The sequence below is a fragment of the Fringilla coelebs genome, assembly GCF_963513975.1.
Source record: "Fringilla coelebs genome assembly, chromosome: 13".
Classification (NCBI taxonomy): domain Eukaryota; kingdom Metazoa; phylum Chordata; class Aves; order Passeriformes; family Fringillidae; genus Fringilla; species Fringilla coelebs.
Genome location: NC_140039.1, coordinates 3,280,754 through 3,306,836, shown reverse-complemented (window position 1 = coordinate 3,306,836; position 26,083 = coordinate 3,280,754). Strand labels below are relative to the sequence as shown.

At 47.8% G+C, this 26,083-nt stretch overlaps 1 protein-coding gene across 1 annotated transcript in view; it reads right to left on the bottom strand.

Moving 5' to 3' along the window:
• The window catches only part of LOC311158647 (EF-hand and coiled-coil domain-containing protein 1-like), a gene marked incomplete at both ends in the record, with an annotated part of 34,572 nt that extends 14,361 nt beyond the window's left edge, over positions 1-20,211 (bottom strand). Inside the window, 2 exons of the mRNA XM_084214208.1 lie at positions 17,923-18,329; positions 19,576-20,211. Coding sequence (XP_084070334.1) covers positions 17,923-18,329; positions 19,576-20,211 — 1,043 coding nt within the window. The remainder of the gene's footprint in view (positions 1-17,922; positions 18,330-19,575) is intronic.
• Between the last annotated feature and the right edge of the window lie 5,872 nt (positions 20,212-26,083).

Genomic DNA, 26,083 nt, shown 5'->3' with positions numbered 1-26,083 from the left:
TATAGTCACACTTGAAAAATGTTCCAGTTTTCTCCCAAATTTGCCCTAAACCATAACATGGCTGCATTGAGAATCTTGGCCTGTGGAGTGTAGGGTAGGTGACACAGGCACATCAGAAATGGGGATATAGCATGTGGAATGACAGTTCTGAGGGGAGAAACTCTTACATTTGTAAATCCTTCAAAGGAAATTTGACTTACTTTTACTGTCACTTTTTTCATTTCATATAGTCAAACATCAGAAAGGAGAAGATGGGTTTGGCCTTCACAGTATGTTGTTTGCATTTGAGAACTTAGGGATAATACATTCTGTGCTCATTTCTGATACAGAAAATGGCAAAAAATGAAAGCAGAGGATGTTTCTGAGTTCCACAGCTAGGCTTTAGTAATTAGACACATTGTATTTAAAGAGATATATGAAAAAAAAGCTCAAAATCCTCACAATGCAAAAGCATCTGAAACAAAATCTGTTTTATCCCTTCCATTCAGCTGGCAAATGCTGCTGGTTGGATTTTTAAAGGCAACACCCCAGGATAGGGAAACATTTCATATTGTACTTTTGTGCTTTTTGAAGTTTCCATCAGAGTGAGCACAGAAGGCTTTGGAGATGTGAGAGGGTCCCTTTGAGGCCAGAGCACAACCAGCAGGGATATGCTGCACAGTTCTGGGCTCCTTTCAGCTCAGTGCCACAAGAAAGCTTGCTGGCTCTGGTTTGCTGCTCCAGCTAGAACTGCTGGAAGCACTGGTGTTTGTCAAGAGACTGTTTCATCTGAGAGAGACTTAAAAAAAACAGCAGCAGGGCTTTGGAGTGAGTGTAGATATTTCTTGGTTTTGGTTTCTGTAGATACCTTAAACACCTAAAGGGGGAAAAAAATCAATATAGTCTGTGCAAAGTGCAATATTGTTGCAGTGTTCAGCCTGAGATCTATCAGCAGAGTGCCCTTCTCCCTCCAAACCATCGCTGATGGTTCTTCAAAGCACTCCTGATTGCTGTGAGTGCACTCAGTGCAATCTTTCACTGCAGGAATGGCTGCTCCCTGTGATGGCCATGGGGTTCAGGAACTGACAGAGGCCCTGGGAGAGCATTTTCACAGCTGCAGTGACCAGCCTGGCAAGAACAGCTAAAGGTGCCATTCACCATGCCCTGCCTGCCTTTTGGGCTGCAAATTCCTCCAGCAGGGCAGAGTACATGAACCATGGTATTTCTGGAGGGTTGTTAAAGAAAGCTGCTGGCAGTAAAGGGAGCCAGCTGTAGGTTTGTGTCCTCCAAGGATTAATGACAGCATCCTCTGAGCATGCACGAGTCTGCTTTGCATTAGCAAAGGCTCACTGAACTGCACTGATCCTGCCCAGAGCTGGGGGAGTCAGGATAAATTCTGCTTGTTTTCAGGGCTCTCATCCCTCTGGGAGCAGAAAGAATCTTACTTTCAGAGGTGAGGGCCACTACTAATGCTGGTTTGAGAAGTAACAGGCTCCAGATCTGATGAAGGGCCAAAGCCAGGGAAAAAACCCAACCGGTGCATAAATTTGATTTTCTAGCAGAAACATTTGTTTAAAATGCCAGATTATCTCCAGATCTCCAGTTAAAACCCAAGCACATCATTAGGAACAGAAATCAAGGCTATTCCACATGCAATCTGTTTGAGATGACTTTTCAGCACTCATGCCCCAGTGCCTCAGGCAGCCTCCAGGTGTGAGCACCTCGTGGTGAGAGTGCTGGCACCTGCTGCAGGAATTGTCATTCAAACACATTTATCAGAATCAGGGCAATTCAGCCCTTGGATCCACGGCAGAGCAGGAGAGACACGATCTAAGTTCCCAATATCCCTTCAAACCCCTGTTTGCTTCAGTTCCTAGAGAGGCCATGCAGGATCAAAGGTGACTCTGGAGTGTATCACTGATGTTTGGGAGAGCTTCCAGGCCTGCCTTTATTCCAAAGGAGTTCCTTGTATCCAGCCCTTTTGTCAGGCCCAGACAATGGGATTCTGTGGAGATCTTTCAGTGGCTGTGCTTTCCCACCAAGACTGAGCAAGATTCTAGGAAGTATTTTTTTCTAGCCATGTGCAATTCGACATGGACAGTCTGCTCTTATTCAGTTGAATATTCTAAATTTCCTGATGCAATTGCTGTTAAACAAGAGCTGTTTCTCTCCTGTGTCTGCTCTGTGCTGCTAACCCCTGGCTGCAGATGGAGACAATTGCAGGATTGTTCCCTGAGTCTTCCCTTCCTTGGTAACCCAGCAGAGCAGTCACAACTGAAGTCCTGGGGCCTGTTAGTTCTGCAAGAATTGCATCTGTTTCCAAAACTAGGGAAGAGAGTCCACAGTGCTGGTGCTGCTCTCATTGACTCCTCATGTCACTACATTAATGCAAAAGAAAATGTAGAAAAGTCTCAACATCCACGAGATGCCAGCTCCAAAGATAATCACTGCAAGCCTTCCAAGGATCCAGCGCCTGCAACCCTTCACAGTTGTTAGGTTTTGCCTGTTTAGTTTTAAATAATAATTACAATGATTGTAATCATTGTAATTATTATTTAATTGCCTCTGGCAGGTGCATCTTCCATTGACCCTCTGGATTTCCTCACCTTCTGAGGCTGATGGAGACCTGAGACCTCTTTGTTCTTGCGCCCGAGGGCTGCAGGAGCCAGCAGGACCTGAGGGTGATGGACACCTCTCCAAACTACCCCTGACATTCCCCAAGAGATTCCCTAAACTCTACAAAAGCTGCTGAAATCAGAGTAACGTCATTTAGAGGCAACACCTTTGACATTCCTTCTACGAGATGGATAAAACCCAGATCAAATGTTACAGTCTGCCCGTGCAGACCTCAGCCTGCCTTCAGACCCATCTCAGCTGGTGCAGGGGGTCATTTCCTGAGCAATCACACTGGAATCCACATTTAGACTGCTTTAATCAAATTCTTTTTCATTCCCTGTGGGTCTGTGACCACTTGGAAAGTGCTCTAAGGATTGATACAAAAAAACCACATAAATTTTACTAGAGCAGCATGTGCAGCTACGTATTTGTATTTATTTGCCAGCATAGCATCAATAACAATGGAAAAATGTTCCTTAAATTAAAATCTCAAAACCGGCCATAAAGAAAAATTTCTCCTGTCCCCTGGTGAAGATTAGACCTGCAGCTTTGAAATCTGATAGAACGTGGTTTATTTTTATAAAATGAATTTCCTGAAGAGGAAAACTACAATGCCATGTTTAAAAACCTGATGAATTCTTCTTGTAGAATAGAATAGTTCAGTGGGAAGAGACTGACAGCCATCAGCTAGTCCAAGTGTAACTCTTCTAAATCAGTATTTGCTTTTTAAATTGTCTGTATTTGATATTCATGGTGGAGTTCTCTAGAATTCATAGCACTCAGCCTTCCCCAAGTCATGCACTGATGTGAAGAGATTTTAAATGAGATTTTCCTGAATAATCTAACCAGATAATTTCATCATGCTCCTTTATCATATAGGCATTTCTCTAGCACTAAAATATTCAGGATACAGCCTGTGTTTTCTATCTCTGGTTCTGGCAAGGACAGTGTAACCTCTATAAAAACAGATTTCTGAAATAACAAACGTGAACATCAGATTCAAAATATTGCTAAATCCCTGGCCAGGCTAAGACAGTACAAAGTAATAAGATCTACTACCCAAAGTTACTTTCTCATTTTGCCACTTAAACCAGCAGTTATTTTTCTGTTGACATGAGCTGTTACAATGACTGAAATAGTCTGATAGTGTAGTTTGAGTGGTGGTAGAGTAAGTACCAATAAAAGCCACGCTGCTGAAAATCCAGCTCCTTGTATTGCTCAGCAGTGCTGGAGGAGAATTTTGGGATGAGTTTGGGATGATTTGCTCCTGTTGAAGTGAATAATGCAGAGTGTGCCCTGCAGTTAAGAACTCCTTCTGTGCCATCTGCTCAAGCTTTGCATTTTACAGCACAGCTCTCCTGTCCAGTTCTTCTCCATTTGTGGAGTCAGGTTGTTCTTATATCCTCAGAGGGGTTTTAAAGGAAGAGAGGGCTCACCATTAATACTTCATTCCTTTTTTCAATGAGATAAAATGTTGTATTTCTATCTCAGGAGTACCTGGACTAGAAATAAGAAAAATCCCTCTTTCCACGGTTATAAAACCTTTTCTCTCCCTGACAGTCCCAACAGGGTGTGAGAAACCAAGTCAGAGCTGCCTTTATGGGCAGAGAGAGGTGAGGCACTTGGATATGAATGATATCACAGAGATTATGGAACAGAAGCTTTAATATTGGTTATACATGCACATACCAAGCAGCTTGGAGTGAACTGAGCAAATGTGCAGAGAGAAATACCAGTGCATGACTGTGCCAGCCAGCTGCAAACAGCACAAAGGAATGGAAATATTAAAAATATAATAAGATAGCAATAAATATATTAATTGATATATTAAAATAGAATAAAAGTTAAAATAGTATATATTTCTGATAAACACACAGTGTTCTGAAAATGCTCTGCTTGCCCCCAGATCCCAGCCTGTGTTGAGAACCCCTGGGCCAACACTCTTACAAATTTTGTTTTTCAATTATGTGGGGAAATATTTGCTGTGCCAGCATGTCAGAAACACTAAGCCTAGCTTTTCAGATTAGATTTTGCTGTTGGCAGGAAGGGCTGAAAAGGCTCCTTGCAATATTGGTGTGGCTGTCTCTCACACAAAGGCTGACATCTCCATTGAATGGCCCGTGCTGGTTCCCAGCCCAGCAGGAGCTCCTGGGCTCTGAAAGGAGATTAAATCAGTGATTGCAGACTGGACAATGCCAGAAAGGGAAAGCCTGACCTAAAGGCAGGGACTTGTGCAGGGTTTTGTCACACTAGATTTGGGCTGGGCTCTTCAGCCACCTAATCCTGTATCCTACTCATTATGTCCCACAAGGAGAAGCTTGTGAGGGGTGTGCAAGAAATCTGTGAGAGCTTGCTAAGGGGGAAGTTTGGGCTAAAGCTGGGAGTCAGAGATTTTCCCAAATCTGAGCTAATATTTATCACTGTAGCTCAGAAATTCTCCTTGCCAGAGGAACAGTTAATCCATTTTAAATCCTGCTAATCTCCAGCTATCAGAGATATTTTGCACCTGAATGAGAGGGGGGTGTTACAGAAGAATGAAACAGCATCCCTAAGCTTGGAGGTCACCTTAAAGGTGGTGGTAGGAGTGGTGGCTGATGTGGGTAATAGCTGCCTTCTTCTGTGGATTAAAATCACTTTTTAGAAGGGGAAATTGATGTGAAGAGACAACATCCAAAGCTGTGGTGTGGAGTGTGAGTCAGGGCTCAGCCCAGAGCATGGGAGCTCTGAGATGACAGATGGAGATGAGCTTCACTCTCAGAGCTGTGACCTTGGACTCCTGCAGATGAAGCCAAGGCGATGTTAGAAACCCAAACTTTTATTTTGTCATTTCATGTGTATTAAAGGCTCAAAGACAATACCTAGAGATAACACTTCCCCTGGACCTGGTGCATCCTTAGTCCTCCCCTGGCCTTTCACTGCAGTATCTCAGTAATTCCCACGCTGACTCAGGTGGAGTCATCTTTCTGTTTAACACCTGCTAAGTGCTTGGGGGACCCACTGGGTGAGAATTTTATTTTCTGTCTGCTTTGAACCTGCCTCTGCTTTCATGAGCTAACTCACAGTTCCTGTGCTGAGAGACTGAACAATTCTCCCTATTCATCTTCTGGATGAAAATCTTACAGACCCATTTCACATCTCTCCAAACCTATCTCTCTTCCCCATCTGCAAGTGGCTAAAATAATTTCCATGCCTTTTTTTCACACTGTTGCCTTTTCTAGGCCTCTTCCAGTTTAATTGGTTTCAGTGGAAGGATGATGAATTTCCTTGTTCTGATACAGGTGTTCTGTGAATGTGCAGAATTCTTCTCTTTGTATTGTTCTCTGTTCCCTGTGTAACACATTTTAATATCTTATTTGCTTTCCTCCCTGCAGCTTAATAACTGAACAGATACATTCCTAGAATTATAAAGCTCAAAGTTGTAATTTTTCAGCAGCTGTAATAAACTCTGAGTTCATTACTGTGTCTGTTTCACTGAAGCTGAGAGTGTTGTTTGGGGTTGGTTTTGGTTTTTTGCCCCCAAAATGAATCTGATTTCATTTATTTGGTACCTGCCACCATCCCCTTACTCAGTGTCCTAGGATCATTCTGCAATTCTTCACAGTTGATCATGGATTTTCATATCTTGACTAACTGAGCAATTTAAAAATCTTTATTTCCAGTATTATTTCACTTAAAAATCAAATGATAATCACAATATTGTAGCTTTCCTTACCATGTGATATAAAGCAGATTTTTCCAACTAAAATACAGAAATCTCTAAACACATTTCCAGACTGCCAGTTGTGGTTGAAATTAGGATACAGCCAAAGTTAGGCATCCATCTCCCTCCCAGTGGATATTCTGATCTGAATCCAAGCTTTGTGATTCAAATGCACTTTTAGTGGAGACTTGAAGCAAATTACTGAGCTGGAACTTCACTGCTTTTAGTTGCAGAGATTGGTTCAGACTCATCTCTGAAGGATGCTCTCTTCTGCAAGGTTTAATGAAAGAGAAGCAATCTGAAATATCCTGGGGTTTAACATCAGGCAGGGTGCAGCATTTTAGGCACAAATTAATCTTTTAAAATAAAAAATCTAGAATGCATTTACAATGCACAACTTCATGCACTAAGTACATTACCAGTGTGTGCAGATGAATTGGTTTAATCAAGGAAGGAGGGGAAGCCCTTTAAATTTAAGGATACACAATCTAAGCCACATAAGCTTTTTCACACCTGTTTTATAGCACTCACCTCTGACCTGGCACTTTATATATTATATTCTGGGCCAGATCATGGGTTTACAGTTTCACTTATGAAGTAATGGAAAAAATAAAGCATTTTTGTAAAGCTTGGCATGGCAGTATATGTTCCCAGAGTCCTGGGGGCACTTTTGTCGCTGAAAATTCCTTCATTCTAAGTTTGGTTCAAATGCAAACCAAAATCCAAGAGCATTGGTTTGCTTCACTTCATTAAAAATAATAAACCCCTGAAAGTGAACTTGGGTCTCTGCATGTTGAGCTGATGGATGGTTCATAAACCTGCTTTAAAAACAATGCAGTGCCTGGTTTTCTGCTGTACTTCAGCAGCTCTCCCAGCCCACATCCATCTTGCCCATTGTGAGCTGTTACAACACAGAACTCAATTCAAATGAGCCATTTAAATTTTATCTGGAGCCTTTCTGCAGGCTGCCTGAGGAGAGTCAGGTGCCCATGACAAGGACAGCCTGGAGCACAGGGGACATGCACACCTGGCTGGTGGTGCTCTCTACACAGGAGCCTCCCCTCCTGGCAGAATGAGGGGGATTTCTCTGGAAATCCCCCTTCTCCCCCTGGAAAAAGGGATTTCTCTGCCCACCGTGCTGTGCAGGCAGCAGCCTGTGCCCCATGAAGTGGAGGAGCCCAGAGAGGAGCTGTGCTGCCTGCCCTGCCCATTCCCACTTGTGGGAATTGGAAAACCAGAAAGTTCCACAGACACTGAAGGGTTTGATCTGCAGCCTTGGGAGAAGCTTGGATTGATGTAAAAATACAATACACAGAAATTAAGCAGAAAAATCATAAACTTATGGTTCTGTAGTTGTAAGAATATGCCTTAAGTAAGTGAGCAGCTGTACTGATGGGATGGTGAAGGGTTTGCAGTGTAGGGCTGGGGTTGTGTGGAGTGAGCTGAGGGTTCAGAAGTTATAACAGAAGCATTTGTGTGCAAGTGAGACAGAAGCCACTGGACAAAAGTATCCACAGTGCAGCAGAAGTGAGTGAAGGTGATGGGTCAGAAAAGCAAAATAAACCTTGTGGCAGCTGTCCATTGGGTTAGAAAGTTCTGTGTTGCCTTGCAACAAATAACTTGTGACTGCTCTCGAGCTATGGCTGACTGCCTGCTCTCTCATGGCCTCTGAGACTGATGTTTATCTGAGCAATAAATCCTTCTTAGCTTGAAAATAGTCCCACCCCTTCACATCTAACCGTGCCAATGACACCCCAGCCCACTGTGTTCCCTGCAGCTCCATCCCTCACCCCACCTCTCATTTCAGCTCCATTCCGGGTCACAAAAAGGCTGTGGAGGGAGGGAGGGAGGATGAAAGAAGGAGATGCTTTGACAGCTCCTTTCTCATGGTAACAAGCAGAGCTGCTCCTCCCCACTCTGCTCTCTTTTCTTTCTTTAGAGAAGGAAGAATCCAGCTCTGCCTTGCAGGCACTGAGCAGACAAACTGGAGGGCTCAGGGTGGCTTCTGGGCTCTGCCCATGGAGTCACTGCTCTGTTTAGGGGTTATTTGCTGTTTGTTTCCTGCATATAATGACAGGTAAATGTGGATTAATAGAATTAAAGGCTTGGCTGGAAGACATGAGGTAGCAAAGCATCAATTACTTCCTGGTGATTTCTGCTCTGTGAGTCATGTTCCCTCAGGAAACAGAGACCCATTAATTTAGCTGCTCCATGGGAACCTGCCACAGGAAAGCTCCCTCTGCTTGGAAGGGGAAGCAATAAATGCTGCCTTTAACAATTTTTTGTTCTAAAAACAACATCATTTGATACAGAGGTAATTTGGGTTATAAGCAAGGATTATAAGCAAGCACTGGAAATTAAGCAGAGCCATGTACACTCATTAATGGAAACACAGATCTTTCATACTAAGGACCAGCTTCTCTCTCAACTTTTCCTTCTAACAGTTTGAATATTTTCCTTTTTGGTTTGGTTGGATTAGAAATCTGAGGAAAAAATATTTTGCAACTAAGGAAACTGCCTCTTCAACATGAAACCCAAGTGAAGTAGTCAAGCAAGGTGCACCCTAACTAGGAGAAAACGCTTTTTTGATGCAAGATATTGCTGCTTGCAGAAGCAGGGCCTTAACTGGTAAGGCTGGAGAACTGCAATTTAAGCATAAATGACTTTGAATACTTCAAAACAAGTACCAAGCCCTAGGGATTGACAGTTCCTCAATTTTATAAACAGTACAGGTCTAAACTCTAAGATCTAAAGATCTTAGATCCTTAATGATGGGGTTTTGATGTGAAATCAAAGCTTAGATCATTCATATCCTGCACAGTATTTACCTCAAAAGCTTTATACTTGTTTAATTTTCAAGTTTCCTATTTTTAAATGCATTTGAAGCATCCTTTGGAAACTGTAAATTGTATGAACAAAAACCCCCAAACCAAAGAGAGCAAAGCAGGCAGGAACAAGGGGAGAGGGAGGAAAGCAGCAAAGTGTAAGATTGACAGCACAGGAATAGACCTGGTGTATAATTCTGCTGTAGAGAGATTAACCACAGCTTTTCTGAGAGATCCCAACCCCTGGCTACACTGAAAGGTCTGTTGTTCCAAGTCAGGGCATTTACTCAGGAATATCCTGCAGTGGTGGGAATATTTCACAGCTGGAAGGCTTCTGAAAAACCTGTCACATCCCAGCCAGGGCTCCAGAAGCACAGACACAGTTTTACTGACTAAATAAACAGACAACATCCTTATTCTTGGTTTTCTTGTTCTTTTTTCCCTGCTGAAGGAATTGTCCCTGGGGAATGTGGACAGCACTGGAAATTAAGCAGAGCCATGTACATTCATTAATGGAAATAAAGACCTTTCAGACTGAGGACCAGCTTCTCTCAGAGTTTTTGCTTATAACAATTTGAAGATTTATCTTTTTTGGTTGAATTAGAAATCTGAGGAAAAATATTTTGCAGCTAAGGAAAGTACCTCTTCAACATGAAACCAAAGTCAAGTATTTAATTTTATTTCTTCTTTGTATCTTAAGGTGGTACTTCCATGTCAATGTAGTATTAAATGTCACTCAGAAAAGTGGTATTAATGTCATTCAGATAGTGCCAGGGGGGCTCATGGGTGACAACACAGTGATCCCCCACAAACCACAGGTGTACCCTTGTTGGAAATGCCACCCTTGCCTGTTTGCTGGCACAGAAATGGGTAGCAAAACCTCCTCTTCTGCAATTTGCACAAGCATTGGCATTGCTCCTATTTCTGCCCTGTGTAATTTTGTGCCAAGCAGTGCCCCTTAGCAGCTCCAGGAGAGTGAAAATGCTGCACTCAGAGCTTGGCTTAAACCTGCTAAAGCTGGGCTTTAACCGTGGCTGAGCTGAGCCTGTGCAGCTCCAGATGCTTTGGTGCTGCGTGAGCTCACGCCAAGGACGTGGGGTGGGGTCAGGACAGGGAGTGAAAGCAGAGCAGATGTGCAGGGAGCACCAGATTTTTCAGTGTTCTGAAACACTGAAACGTTCTGCTGTGAGCAGAGGCTCTGCACAGAACAAAGCATAGGGCCTGATTTCGATTCTGGAGATTTATTGCAAGGTTTGGGGTCTTTCCACTGAAATCTGACTCCCAACACTCTGCTCCTGCAAGGGGTGATGGCTGCTGATGGTAATTAGCACTCCAGGCTCAGGCAGCCTTCAGGGAATAGTTTTCTCCTCAAACAAGGAGGGTCTGCAACCCACAGTCAGTCACAGCCTCTGCACCTTATTTTCAAGTGGTTTAGGAACGATGCTGTGAAGTTGTTCCTCAGAAGTAACTTCCTAATGTGTCACTGTGATATTTTCTGAAAAATCCCTTCACCAGGATTTCTTCTCCTAGCAAGATGAGAAGCCTCAGCTTCTCCATGTTTTAGAATGTGATTTGGGGAATTGTTTACCCAGGTTGTGAATTTTTTTTTTTAATTAATGGCCAATCCCAGCCAGTTGTGTCAGACTCTCTGAGTCTGTCATGGGTTTTTATTTTCATTCTTTTCCAGTCTTCTGTCTGTATCCTTTCTCTTTCTTTAGTATAGTCTTAGAATAGAATAGAATAGAATAGAATAGAATAGAATTATAAATCAACCTTCTAAAAACTTGGAGTCAAATTCTCATCTCTCACCTCGTCCTGGGGACCCCCAAACAACACCACAAAACTAATGCTCAATGATTACATTTGGCATTTATTGGCCAACCATTTCTTTTTTTATAAAGTACATTCCTCTGTGGAATGGTGCACAGAACATAGGCAAATACTGGATTACAGACACCTGCAATAATGGTCGAGCTTCACCCATGCTTTATGTTTTCAATCTCTGACGTTGAGCTTTATCTATGTGATCCCTTAGGGCCACACATACCTATTCATTTATATCAGAATTTGCCAAATTTTCAGATGGGTGTTATAAAAAGCTATAAAAATGTATAACAATTCATTTTTTCAGAGACCAGGAATGGTCTCTGAGTTAAAGCCAGTCTTTGGTGCATTTTACAACTTTCAGGTTGCTTGACTTGAGCACACAGATCAAGTTTCACATCTGGAATTGTGAAAATATCATAGAATTAGTGAGTAGTCTGAGTTGGAAGGGACCTTATAGTTAATCTTTAGATCTTAAGGTGGTCTTAAAGATCCCCTGCCATGGGAGAGGTGGAATTAGGATACCTGGATATCTCTTTTCTCTAATAAAGGACTGAAACAGATGCATTGACCAGCTCCTTCTCCCCATCACAACCTCAGTCTTTGAATTTCCAGTCTGGGACTATCTCAGGACACAAATCTGTAAGATCCATTTAACCCAAGTTTTACTTATAGTGCAGGACATCCTTTTCTAGCTTTTTTTTTTTCTGTTTTTTTCACTTCCCTTGTCATGTGACTGCGGTTTTCTTTAGTTTTTTTCATAGGCTGCAGTTCTGAATAGCTGAGGTTCAGATTCTCAGGCAGGTCCAGGGAAACGTGCTGAGTACCACAAAGAGGATAGCCCCAGCCAGGCATGAGAGAGGCAAATATCAGTCTGGATTTTAATCATGCTGCTAAGCAGGCAGATGAGACACTGACAAAGTTGAAAGGATACCCAGGAGGATGAAGGGAGGGGAACAGCACAGCAAACATGGGCAGTGATTCAGCAGGAGTCCCGAACAGAACAAATATTTGCAGGGCTGCTGAGTAACTGCCTTGTGTCACTGGAGTGCAGGAGCTGCCTGCACTGTATTTCCTCACATCAGTGACATTTATTAGCTCAGCCCCAGCCTCTTGGGAGTCCAGGCAGGTTTAAATGCTGCTTGACAGGCTACCCCTGGGTGCCTCTGCTCCTGGCAGTGTGCTGAGGAACACGGGGGTATTTACAGGGTAGCTGGGGGCTGGTTGGGATCCAGGACCACGGCTGGTGCTGGTTCTTGCTGCAACCCCAAACTCTGGACTGGGAGCTCTGCTTTCTGAGGGTCACAGCCTCTCATGGGGGCTCCAGGGTTTGGCTTTGAAAGGGGTAGGGGAGGAAGTTTTTTCTTTAAAGTGATGATTGTGTGTGAAATCAGTCCTTTTTGGGGGGGATAGGACAAGATGGGTAATCTGTTGATAACCCAGAAAATTGGTGCTGTAAGAGAGTGGGGCACTGGGGGGACTGTACAAAATCAGGGTGGCAGATGAAGGAGGGATATGCACAGCTGTCACCAAGCTGCAGAAACACTGACTGCTCATCCCCTTGGCAAAAACAAATCCCTCTGGTGTAGGAGGGGTGAGCACGATGCAAGCCACGCACAGAAGGGTGGGGGAGGCAGCTGTGAAAGGCAGCTGGGGACGGGGTGACAGAACCAGCCCTGCCCTGGGCTGTGGCAGGGCACTTCCACCCCTCCATGGCCAGGAAGGGATCAGCTGGGGGACAGCTCCAGCAGGGACAGGCGGGTGTCCCTGTGTCCCTGTGTGTGGCACTGCCACTGAGCCGCCACCAATTCACTCCCACACAGCAAATACGGCCAGGAGACAAAAGGAGGATTTAGGGAGAAGCCAGGGAAAGCCTCCCCAGAATAAACACTGTAAACAAGAACCCAGCATGGAAAAAGGCAGGGAAGTGGCTACACTTCCAGTGTTGCAGCACACTGGGGGTAAATGTTGCAGTTCTTTCAGTTCTTGCAATGATGTGACTGGATTTGAAGTCAAGGCTTTGCTACTATTATTATTATTATGGAAAGCTTTGAAAGACTCTTGCATTTGAAATAAAAGTAGCCCTTCCACAGAAGGAGATGCTACACATTTTCCACACTGCCAAATGAATCTATTTAAATTGCTCTGCACAGTTCTCTCTACCATAAATAACAATACCTTCCATTTCCCTTTTGTGAAATCAAAATGCTGCCTTAAAGTGTCCCCAATGAGAGTAATATGGTTTGCTTACTTAGCTTATGATTCTTTTATGACAAGTAGTCTAAGCTTCGTGTGATGGGAATATATTCACCTGCTACAGCTAACTTCTTCCAAACCTTGAAGCTCTGTGGTTTTTGGCAGACTTCTCTGTAATACAAAACTTCTTACACTCTTTAGTAGAAAACAATATCAGCTCCAGGCAAAGTTAGAAAATAAAATGAGATGACATCAGTTCATCCAGAAGAATCTGAGCATTTTCACAGAAGAGGCTCTGCGAATTTAACATTTCATTTCACTCTCTGAGCTCAGTTCCCTGAGTGCCATCAGTCCCTGCTCCCTGCTCCTGTCCAAGGATTTCTTTCTCACCTGCACATCTGTCCAGCATATGCACACCCACAGCCCCCTCCCAAATTCTGTGCCACCTGGAACAAATTGCCAAGATAGCCCTCACCTCACAACAGCAAGGAGCTGGGATTGATGACAATAGTCAAGCAAAAACTGTCCAAATTTTCTTTACCATTTAATTTTTTAAGTAGAAGAACAGTTCTAGGCTGCCTAAATAGAAACCATTATCATTCTGACTGGAAATAACCTACTATAGACACCTTCTATTGTGTCTGAGTATTTCCTTCCTAGGGCTATTTTTTTATTTTTTTTCCTACACTTAACTGAGCTGATCCTGTATGGAATATTTCCATATTTCTCTCCTGTTCTTGGATTACTGATATGGACTTGTTTGGTCCATCTTGTTATATATTACAGGGTGAATGATAACCTGAGAAATTATTGAAAAGATCATGACACTGCCTCCTGAAAGAGAAGAAAAACTGAACTGCTTCCAGTACAAAATAACCTAAAGCATAACTTTTTAGAAAAATTGACACTGATGAAATAAATAAATGGAAAAAATTATGCTGGAGGTCTCAGTCATCATATTTACAGGAAAATATGAGAGGCTGAAACAAACTTCTCTGCATTCCATGCCAAAAGGATTCCTACTCATTAACACATAGAAATGCTGATGGATAATTAAGTAATTTGGGAGACAGACCATGCATATGGGAAGCATTTTTGGTATTTTATGACCTCCTTCACTGACCTATGTAATTACTGTGCTGCTGACTAATGCAGCAACATAAACCCTCTGTCAACATCTCTATTATGAAGTTTATTTCAATTCTAAATGACCTTTCCTTTTATTCCTTACACTGGGATCAAAACCATGCTTGTTAAATCATTCTATTCCCTCCAGTGTTCTTAAAGAGAAAAAGAATATGGACACTTTATTAAGTAATCAATTTCTAAGCCACCTCCAATCTAGTATGGAAAACCAAGCCAACTCATATTTGGAAGAACAATTCATGTCAAACCAATCCAATTTCCTTTTCTGACAGGGCAAATGGCTCAACGGGTGAAAGAAGCAGCAGATGGGACATTTTTACTGTAGTAAATTTTAATGTGGGGTATTTTTAGAAATAATACATAGAAACCATAGAATTCTATTAGAATACATGGATAGTGTCACCTTGTGCTGCAGCAGAACTTAGTGGTGGGGGGGGGGAAGGAAAAAAGGGATTTTAGAGGAGAGTGGCTAATGATTTGTCCTCTGGGAATAACTCCCTGGGCACTGCATAAAAATGGAACTTGCCTGACTTCCTAAACTCTCCTGTCATCAGGCACTGGCAATTACTCACTTTTGATACACTACCAATGGTAAGTATACAATTCCTTCTGATGTCTTTTTCCTCTGAAATGAATTGAACTCAAGCTTTTCACAGAGGAGTTTATCGAGATTTACCTTTAAAGTTGAGCTGACTCACTAACTTGACAGGGATTCAAAAAGAAAAGCTGAAAGATAGTCCAGGCAGAAACTCGAGACATTCATCAGAGTAGGAAGATCAGGATGGGCACCTGAAGAAAAGAACTGTAAAGTATTTGGTCAACCAGGCTGGTTTAGGAAGCCAGTGATGTGACAGGGGCAGTTCAAACCCTGGCACAGGAACCTGTGCACTCTGAAAAAGTTCATGTTTAACCGTCATACAGATTGCATTAATATGAATCTGGAATATGAAATCAGGAATAGGTGATTATAATTACACACTCCAATTTAGGGCAGCACTTAATCACTTGCAGGTACTTAAACACTTTCTTGACTAAATGCAAACTCTTGTTTCCTGAATTAGGGATTATAACTTAAGGCCATGGTTGGGATTTCAGATCAAAGTGATTGCAAGTAGGTCTCAGGTGAAGGTCTAGAAGAGGGATTTGAATAATAAAAGAGCTTTTAAAATCTGAACCTAAAAGAAGAAAGCATTTCCTCGATAAATATGAAACTATAAACAGGAACAGTGTGTAAAGCTCATAGCTTGGACTCATTCTTGAATATGATCCTCTCTGGAAGAAATTGGACTTTAGCTGGAGGAAGCCTGTGGCTCACCAAGCCAGTCAGGGTGAATTCTCAGGAGAGATATCTGCAATTGTCAATGCTTTCTGCAGATCACCCAAATCCCCCCCGTTCCTCTCCAGCCCTACCTTGCAGCATTAGCTCTTGCCAACTCCAGACCCTGCTCACAAACTCTGTGTGGCAGCTGGCAGGGGAGAAAACTGTTCACTAGAAAGGTGACTGAAACACAGGCAGGCTTTAACAGTACAGCAACTGAAACAAAACCTGACTTAACCAACAGGGCAATGACACTCTTGCCAAGTGACAGAACCCTGTGGATTCCCAGCTGTCCCTCCCTCTCCATGCCTCAGCCAACCCATCTCTTCCCCTCACCAAGCACTCCCAGCAGCTCACCCGAGCCACACCCATGGATGAGGGCTCCTGCACATCAGAAGGTGATTCTCTCGGAGCAGGAGGCCTCTGGGCTGCCTGAGCACCGGTGGGAGCAAGCAGAGGGAGTGGGACAAGCTGGGACAGCCAAGGCTGTGTGGGGCAGAGCTGCTGCTGAACACTTTCCCCACCCTAACACACAGCCCTGCACTGCTTATTCACCTTTTTGTGCCAGTTTGGGCACCTCTTGTGCCACTCTGGGAACATGTGGAGCGATGGGATTCCATGTGTTACGGAATATGAGCACAGGCATGCAAGTCCCAATTATCATTATGCATCTCTGAGTTACACTGTTTGCACCAAGAGCTGTTTCACTGGACGGGGAGCTGCAGGTGCTTTGTGGCCAACAGAGAATCTCAAGGGGTGGAAGCTGGCCTGGGCCTCTGCTAAAGTGCCACAGGGCTAAAAAAGGGGTGTAGTTCCCAAATGGTCAGTCCAGCACCATTCCTGAGCTTGACACTCACTTTAAATTAGCATGCAATTTAAAAGTAGGTATTACAAATGAAGGTTGTCTTACAAGAAACATGTCATTTACATTTCTAAATTTGCACTCTTTGTTTTGATGTAACCCATGAAGTTCCTGCACTGCAAGGCCAGGGGATGTTGTTCATTGCCTTTAACCTGTTTCAAGGTGATCTTTTTTTATCCTTCATCGTGCTTTGGAAAAGCAATTCCACAGGACAAGAACCCATCTTAGATCTTTGGTGCTCATGCCAAGGAGAAGGTGACAGCCCTGACAAGCTGTGTGATCCCTTTTAGCACCAGGACTTGTGTCACTCCTCCAGAGACCCCTGACAGTCACCTTGAATGTTACGTGCCCTCGCAGTGGTTTTTAAATCCTATGAACGTTTAAAGAAATGCTTCTATTTTCTTTGATCTTCTGCAACCATGCATGTATTAACATACAAATGCTGGCAGAAAGACACTGGATAAAATGGTTATTTTTAGAATTTCCTCACTTCATAAAACAGTACAATAGCAAGGATGCCACAAATAACTCACTATGAATTCTTCTTGTAAGCAAACAGAGGAAGTGTGAGTTTAGGAAGAGGCAAGGACTTCAGAAGATGCAATTTATTAAAATACTAGATTTAGTAGTGTAAGTAAAAATATGTCTAGAAATACTGGTTTTGCTTTGGGTCAGTGAAAATATAAACTAGATTTTATTGCATAGGTCAGTCTGAAACTTGGGCAGAGATGACTAACACTTAATAACCACCGGTGAGTGCAAGTTTGGTCTGAGATTAAAAGCAACAAAAGCAGTGAACTATTAAATTTGTGACCACCTTTCTAACTTCTGGAAGGATTTGTTAATGCCACTACAAAAGTGGGGTTTAGTTGGCTAGTGTTTTTTGTTGAGATTCCCACTCTACTCTTTTGTGGGTTTAGGAACGTTTCAGCTTCTCTCCTCTATTGCCTGTTCTCTCAGTGAAGAAGCAATGAAGTCACAGCAAGTTTCAAACCACAGGCCAGACGTTGTCCTTGTGTGCTTTTCCCCAGTTCTGAGGACAAGCTGAAGAGCTTGAATATGAAATGGAGAGTCAGCCATCTGATTACAGCTGGCTTGGGATGGGACCTACGGACCAGGAAAGGCAGCGAAAGAAGTGTGTTGGCAATGGTTTCTGAAGGAGTGTCAGCAGTTTGTGTTGGGGCTTTCCTGAAGCATTACCATGCTGAGTCCTGTTGTTGTGTGTCTGAGGAGTGACTTCAGCTCTCTGTAGATCAGCATCCTGACTTTGGCCTGGAAGACTCCTAGATCTCCTAAAGACCCGACCAAGAAAATGGATGAGCAGCTTCTAATTTCCCTCTGGCCAGATTTTACAAGGTGTTTTGGAGATATCTAATAAGCCCCAGCCAGAGATTCTCAAACTCACTTGTGCCTCAACACTGATTTTATAGGCACTTTTTGTCAGACTCCAACCTACCTGTAGTGCTGCAGTTGTGATTCCAGCTGCTGGATGTGTATTTGCAGATGTGGCACCTCCTTAGCTCTCACTTCCAGCTCCTTCACTTTGCCAAGACTGTTCAGGACAGCGTGTCTGGCCTCTTCCACTTTCCTCCTCATCTCTGCCTGCTCCCTCTTCAGGTGACGGTTGCAATCTTCCAGGCTGACCAGAGCTTCCTGAGAGCTCTTCAGCTCCTTCTCCAGCTCCTGACTGAACCTGATGGCTTCTTCAATCTGCCCATCCCTGGAGCTCCGCATGAGCTCCATTTCCTCCAGGACACTCTGGAGGCACTTGGTCTGGGAGTGCTTCTGTGTTAATGGTGTCTTCCTCCCTATGAAGCAGGATCCTCCTTCTGCATGGCTGGCATGGCTCTTCCGCAGTCCCACCTGCAATGACCAGGAGCACAAAGCAGGGAGAAATTGATGGGTTTTAATGAAGACTGGAAGGGGCTGGATTGTGCTTTGTTGGTTTGGTTTTTTTTTGTTTCAGTCACATAGAGTTGATCAGCAACTAACTTTGCCAAATACAGAGACAAGGAAACAATCTCTGGAAAGTAGTTTTTAATACCTAGCTATGCAATTAATTTTCAAACTACACATTACCATGTTATTGCACAAGTTTCGGAGTAGTTTTCATGTCATTACTATGGTCTGTACTCAGGAGTCAGGCAGTCTGCTGAAAAAGATATTTCCAATGAAGTTGTGTTCAGAAGAAGAGAGCAGAGAGCAGCTGGGGGTGTTCTGGAGCTCTCCTCTTTGTCGTTTCCATTCTTCCTGGGACCTCTGACTGGTGACTTTGTGTTTGCTGCTGATTTCCTTTCCCTTTTCCAGAGGAAAATGGTAAAAGTGTCTCTGACCTGCCTTGCTGGACATTGTGAAGACAGCAGTCATCTACTGCAAGTGGAAGTGTCCCAGGTGGAGCAGAGTTCTGTGAGTGCTGTGTTAGTATCAAATCCCACCTGGTGAGACCTGCCACAACAATGGGTCCATGCTGCCCTTCCCTGCTCTGCCTGTTCCATGTTATTTCATGCCAGAGGAATTTAACTGCTGTTAAGTGTGTGTACAGCAGAACCAGCCCTGGAATTAATGGGGCTGTGCACAGGAGCCCCAGACTATTCATCAGCCTGCCTGCAGAGCTGGCTCCAACTCTGAACTCTTGTGACCGCACTCTAAGGAAAACATCTTTCTAATGTTCCTTACAGGAACTTCTCACTGAGACACTGCTTGTGCTTGTGCAGGCAGGACTCCAAAAGTTCTTTCTCACTTCAAGAAAAACCCTGCACTGGTGTACATCCAGCACATGGTATCAGCACATCCTGACTGCACGTGCAGTAGAAGCAGCAGCAGCATTGTACACCTGGGTTTGTTAAGCTGAACTGCCCTACACTTTTAACAGAGTGCTCACCACAACTATATTGATGGTACACCGGTGCCATACATTCCTGCTTAAAGCCTCCCTGTAACTAAACTTTGCTAAAAAGTTAATGCCGAGGATGAACGAGCAACTTCGGTCTCAGTCTGGCAGTGGAGGGGTTATAAACACTGATTCTGCGAGAGCAGCATCTCTCCTGAAGCACTCGGGGCCAGCCGAGCCGCCCCCGGGAGGCCGGTGCAGAAGCCGGCCCGGACTCACCTGCAGCGCCAGGCACCGCGCATCGCTGCTCTGCAGGGCGGCGCGCATGTCCTCCACCAGCTCCCGCAAGCTGCCGTTCTCCTCCTCCAGCTTGGCGATGCGGTCCTCGGCCTGCTCCAGCGCCACGGTCTCCTCGTAGCACTCCCGGGAGCAGGGCCCCGGCGGCCGCCGCTCGGCGCTGCCCGCGGCTCCGCGGCCGGCGGGCTCGGTGCGGCGGCGGCGGCGGGGGCTGCGCAGGCGGATCTGGGTCTCGATGTGCTCGCTCTCCCGGCCCAGCGGCAGCCGCGGCCCCGCGCGGGTGCTGAAGTGGCCGCAGAGCCGCGCGTGGAACTGGCGGAAGGTGAGCTCGGCCGAGAGCCCGTCCCACAGCCCCGCGCACTCCTCGGGCTCCGCCGCCTCCTCCAGCCCCAGCACCTGGCACAGCGTGCGGAAGTCCTCGCCGGGGATGCGGCCCGAACCGGCGCAGTCCAAGTGGTGGAAGATCTCCTGCAGGTACTGGTCCAGGCCGGTGGCCAGCACGACGATCTCGTTCTCCACGCCGCGGTCCAGCCCGTAGTGGTAGGCGAGGGCGCTGACCAGCCACTGCGTGCGCCGGGCCGGCCGCCCGTAGGGGTCCCAGCCCTCAGGCGGCTCCATCGCGCCCGCCCGGCCCGCGGCGCTGCCCGAGCATCCTGAGCTCCCGCCCGGCCGAGCGCTCGGCCCCGGCCCGCGGCGGGGCGGGACGGGCGGGGCGGGGCCGCCGCCGCTCCAGCGCCGCTCGCCGAGCGCCCGGCTCGCCCCGCAGCGGAGCCGCGTCCGCCTTTGTCCGGCACGAAAGGGGATTCCGGCAAAGCGGCCGGCTGCCACCCTGCTCCGTTTGGCTGCCAAGCCTGCGCCCCAAGTGTCTTTCTCAATTTCTTAACTCATTTCTCCCTTCTGGTTTCTCTTTAACACAAGCAACACAATAGCATCGCACAATCCACTTTGACAAGTAAGGCTTGTGAACGAGTGAGTGCTTCCACTAAATTAAAATCCCAATGTGCATGAAAGCCGACCTTCTGTTCGCTCAGACCTGCTCACCTCTGTAGATGAGGTGACTTTATGGTGTTGCTGGGTGGGTTTGAAGAGGTCTGGGACAGAGGTGAGCAAGCGTTAAACTCGTTCAAACGAGCTGCCCGAAGCAGTGACTTTAGTCTCTCTTTGGCTGCGGAGTAGGACCGCAGGCAGCAGCACCAGCAGGGCTCCTCCACCAGCAGGGACATGCCAGGAGCCAGGAGGGGACCGTGGCACCAGCCGTGCCCAAGGGCTGAACAGGGTGGCAATGTCAGGTGCTGCTAACAGGCTGCATTAAGAGCCCAGGCAAGGCGTGGTGAACAGCAACCAGTTTGGGAGCCATGCAAGGAGTCCTGCCAAGAGCAAATCGTTCTAATGTTCTCTCTAGGACAAAAAAGAGGCAAACCAATCTGGATGATAGGTGAGGAAAGAGAATTCAACCTCATTTAAAGCGCTGCTCAATTCAGGGTTGGCTTTCTTTTGAGTGAACTGATGCTAAGAAATATTTGCTCACATATGGTGGGGTTTCTCTGCAAACAGGCTTTGATGAGAAATTTCTGACCACATTTGCTTTTGCTCTTTAAGATAAGTCAAGAACCTGAGTAGCTTTGTTGAGGAATGGAGAATTGTTTGTAGCTCAGGAGGAGCCTGACACACTTTCAGAGGAGTCTGTGAGGAAAAGTCCCCTCAGCCACTGCCAGGGCTGTCTGCCTCCTCTGCAGGCTCAGTATTCTGGGAATTCAAAGAGCCTCAGCTGCCACTGTGTCTTCCTCTGAATATTTCTTGTTGTGCAGTACACAGGGAGAATATTTTGTGCTAGATTCTCCTCTGGGCTTTGAGGTAAATCTCAGTAATTCTGGTGATTTTTATGTCCAGATGAACTTTTTATAGATAGCAATGAAAAGGGAAGAAGAAGTACCATAGAAAATTAATTGCTCAAAATGTGAGCGGCCTAACCACACTAAAAATGAAATTTAAACCAAAGAATTTTTTTTATTTTTTTTTTCTTCAGGTAAGGTAAAACATGCAGAGCTAGAAAAGTCTTTAAGGGATGCGACCAGCTCCAAGCTGTATGAAAATCAAAGTGGTAAAGGATGAGAAAGGGCATGGGAAAATCTTCAGCCCTTCTTGTTGAAGGTCGAAGAGTATGAAAACTGAGTCTGGCTGTTGCCCATAGGTGACACGTGCTGTTTGTAGAGGAGAGCAGGTGCCCCCAGCTGTTGGTGGCCCAAGCCCTGCGTGGCTGGCCAGTTGCAGTCCTAGCTGGACCAGGGTGGTGAGCTCGGGAGGGGAGGAGGTGGGGGGATCTCAGGAGGCTTCCGCTTCAGGGCCGGGCTGGGGGGCCGTGGGGGAGGCACGGAGGGCTGGTGCTCTGCTTTCTTGGGCAGCTGCTGCTGCCGAGGCCACGTGTGAGAGCTGTCAAAACCGAGGGTCTCTGGACTCTCTGGGGGAGAGGGAGAGGCACGCCTTCTCGGCCGGGATGCTGGAGCAGCGGCAGCGCGACTGTGGAGAGAGGAGGTGGCTGAGGCCCCAGCTGCCAGTGACACACAGGGACCCTCCTGCACAGCAGGGCCCAGGGCTGGCAAGGCTCCCCAGCACGGCTGGAGCTGCTGGCACAGCTTGGCCCAGCTGCACAGCTGCCCCTCACGGCTCCGGCGAGCAGGGGAAGGCTCTGGGCAGGGTCCCTGGCCAGGAGCGGGCCCCAGAGCGCCTCTGCCTTTCCAGGGCAATCTCCTCCCTGCTCTTTCTCCTCCCCACCGTGTTTTGCCTCTGCCCTGTGCCCCTGGGGCTGCTCTTGGCCATGTAGCCTCAGTGGGAGCCAGCCCTGGCTGCAGCCCCAGCCGGCCCCCCAGGACAAGGCCCAGCAATTCAGAGGCCAATGAAAGCACTGGGCAGCAGCAGAACCCTCAGCAGAGTCATTTGGACAGTCATGGACTGGCCACAACTCCACTGCAGCCTCCCTGGGAATGTTAACTGAGTATGAGCAGCCTTTAAAGAAGCTGGAGGGTAGAGATCAACAACAACTTACCGTTTCTTTTCCTTCCACCACCGGAAGCCAACATAACACAGCACCATGGAAAGTGGCACAGTGAACAGTGTGACTACTGTGCCTATCATACAGGACCTGCGCACATCCTGGGGGCAGAAAAGTCTTGGGGTATTCCGTGGATTCTGGGCGTTGGTGTCTGACTTGTCAAGCACTTCTGTGGGAGCAATGGGGAGTGTGAGCCCGTGCTGGGCTGCCCTGCTGAGCTGGCAGCACGGTGGATCCGGGCAGGACGCTCTCCGTTTCCCCCAGAGCTGGGCCCTGCAGGCACCTTGCCGCCCCTGGGCACCGGCTGTGCCACCCAACAAAGCCCAGCAGGCCGGGAGGAGAGCCCGGGGGCAGCGCAGGTGCTTGGGCAGGCGCTGCTGAGAGGGACAGGGGCCAAAGCCATCCCTGAGCAGCCACTGCCAGCCCTGGCCCTCCCTGCCCCGGGACAGCTCCCCCAGCCCCAGGGCACAGAGCCAGGCCCTGTCAGGACCCAGTGCAGCCCCTGCCCAGTCGGGAGCCAGCGCTGGCTCTGGCCCTGGGCTCGCGGCAGGGCTCCCGCTCGGGGCTGCTCCTGTGCCTTGGGCCTCTGGGCTCTCAGCGCCAGCTCTTCAGTAGCTGCAGCGGGAGGGACGTTGGTGCACGAGCCCCGTTTCCCCGGGGCTGTGAACGAGCTCCAGAGGCCTCCAAGCCTCCAGAGGCGCCTCCAGCTTTGGCTGCTGCCGGGCTGTGCAAGGGCAGGCCCTGGGGGAAGAGCTGCTGCCACCCAGCCCCACCGAGGGCTGAGCCTGGCACAGCAATTACCTCCGGTGCCTTTGCCCGTGTCTGGTGCCTCCAGCTTTCCTGCAGCAGGGGCTGGCACAGAGCCATTGCTTCCTATAGGATATGGTGCCTTCTGCACGGACTTTTGCGACATCACTTCAGAAAGGGAAAAGTACAGCTGGATCAGATTCATTCAGCATTCCAGGAGGTGGCAAATTCAGGAGACAATACTTGTCAAAGTCATAGATAAGGGTCAGGAAAATGGCCAGGTTATTGGAGCTGGGCCAGGGCCCTCCCTCACTGAAACAGCCCCTACACCTGACCTGCGTGGAAACTGGGAAATTGCAGGGGATCTCAGGACATGTATGGCCTATGGTGCATTTGGGCTCCCTGTCAGCTGATGGCAAATGCCTTTCTGCAGAGGCTGGGGAGAAGCTGCAGCCAGGCCAGGCTGGGGAACAGCCCTGCAGGGCGTGGAAGCAGCTGCGGGGCAGCGAGGCTGCCATGGATCACTTCCCACTGTGCCGGGCATGGCATGTCCAGATGTGCAGCCAAAGCCCCCGGCTGCTGAGCCCCAGGACAAGGCTGAGGGAATGCACCCACCACGGCGCCTCTCCAGGTCACTCAGCATCTGGTCCAGGTGTTTGGCTGCCTCCAAGGATTTCTCATCTCCTGTGTCTTGATTTTTCCATCTAGGAGGACCTTAATGGAAAGTAGATCCATTTCTCCTTCAGGCCCGAGTGGCAGTGAGGGCACCTGGGTGATTGGTGCCCTCCAAGCACTCCCTGGGCTCTGCCTTCCACTCACAGCAGGGCCAGGGGGACCACGTGCCTGCAGTGGCCCCACACTGGGATGGAAGGAGCCCCTTGTGGGGCAGTTGGGGCAGAAAGGACTCCCTGGATCTGCCAGCAGCTCCAAACCCAGCCCCAGGCAGGGCCAGGGCTTGGCAGTGGCAGCAGGAGCAGCTCAGGCTCCCTGGGGCCGGCACAGGAGCTGTGAAAGGCTCAGCCCCGGGGCACAGCCCTGGGCCTGGCCCCTTCCCTCTCTGCTCTTCTCCGTGGCTGCACAGGGCACACGGAAGGACACACTGGCATTGCACATGGGAGAAAATGGACAGCTAAATGCTCCTTCCTCCCACTGAGAGCCATCCTGTGGGATCACTCAGGGCTCCAGAAGGGAGCAGGGCAAGATGTCCAGTCTCCTTCCACCCTGAGCTTGTATTAAGGGAAAGGGCACATGAGTGAGCTCTTGCCACATGGACAGCGATCATTTTGTCAGGGAAGGCCCATAGAGAACTTGCCTCCACCATGCTCTAGATTCTTCAAACTGTCATTCACCAGATTTTCTATATAAGCCATGTCATGATCCCAGTCTAGAAGAGAGCAAAGATCAAAACATTTCCATGGTGTGCTGGGATCCCCCTCTGTATTTGGGAATTGGGCACTGCAAGGGGCTCAGGTCGGGCTGTGGCAGCCAGATGGGAATGGCCAAGGCCAAAGCTGCACAAGGGCCTGGGGAGCTCTGGGCTGGCTCCTGGTAACTCTCCACCCTCTTTGGAGGCCCTGTGACACATCCCTGGAATGGAAAAAGGCCCAGCCACAGGCCCGTGGGGGCCCTCTCCCTCCCGCAGAGGAAACCCTCCCTAAAGGCCTGGGGAAAACCATCCCCAGCGCTTCCCGGGGAGCAGGGAGCGCTGTCCCGGGACAGGGGAGCCAGGCTGCCGGCTCACCTGCTCCCCACGCTGGCAGCGGAGCAGCCTGGGCAGCCCTGGCAGGCAGGGCCACGGCCAGGAGGAGCAGCAGGAAGAGGCGCAGAGCAAGGGCCATGGTGCCTTGCCCTCTGCCAGTCGCGCAGCTCTTGCTGCCACCGCTGTCCTGACACCGCTGTGCCAACGTCAGCACCGCTGCTGCCACCGCCACTGCTGCCGCAACAGTTGTGGTCAAGGACAACTGGTGGCTTCCTTGTGCTGCTGTGCAACCACGGGGCTCTGGGACCTCTGTGAGCTCAGAGCCTGCTGTGACCTCATGGCCAGGGTGGAGTTGTGTGGGGACTGGGATCGTCCTTCTTCGGCAGGGAGCTCATCCTGCCCAGCTGCTCTGTCCAAGGGTTGTGACACAGTCCCAGCCCAGCTGATCTCACAGGCTGGGCCATGAAGGGATGGAGAGCAGCCCTGCCAAGAAGGACTTGGCGGTGCTGCTAGATGAGAGGCTGGACAGGAGCCAGCCATGTGCATCCAAAGGAGAGTGCCCAGCAGCTTGACGGAGGTGATTCAAACCCTCTGCTCTGGTGAGACTCCACCTGAGTACTGTGGAAGAGTGTTCCACCACTGGGCCTCTTCTAGCTGGATAACGAGACGGGTCCAGGGTTCCTTCAGGTGAGCAGTCTCGGGCCAGGCAGCTCAGCCTTCAGCATGCCGAGTGTCCAAAGCCTAAGTGCCCTATAGCCTGAAACCTCAGCAAGCACCTTGATTATCAGCTCTTAGTGATTTTCAGCTCTTTTATAATTTCAGCTCTTTGCTTGCTCAAGTGGTGGCCTCAGTGGTTTCCACAAAGCAGACGGAGTGAGAGGAAAAGGCAGCCTCGGAGATTCCATGATGGTTTATTTGCAGGGGGTTCATGAAGGGTTTCAACGGCGGCTCTTCTACCCAGAATAGGCCAGGGTTGCTACTTATAAAGGGTTAGG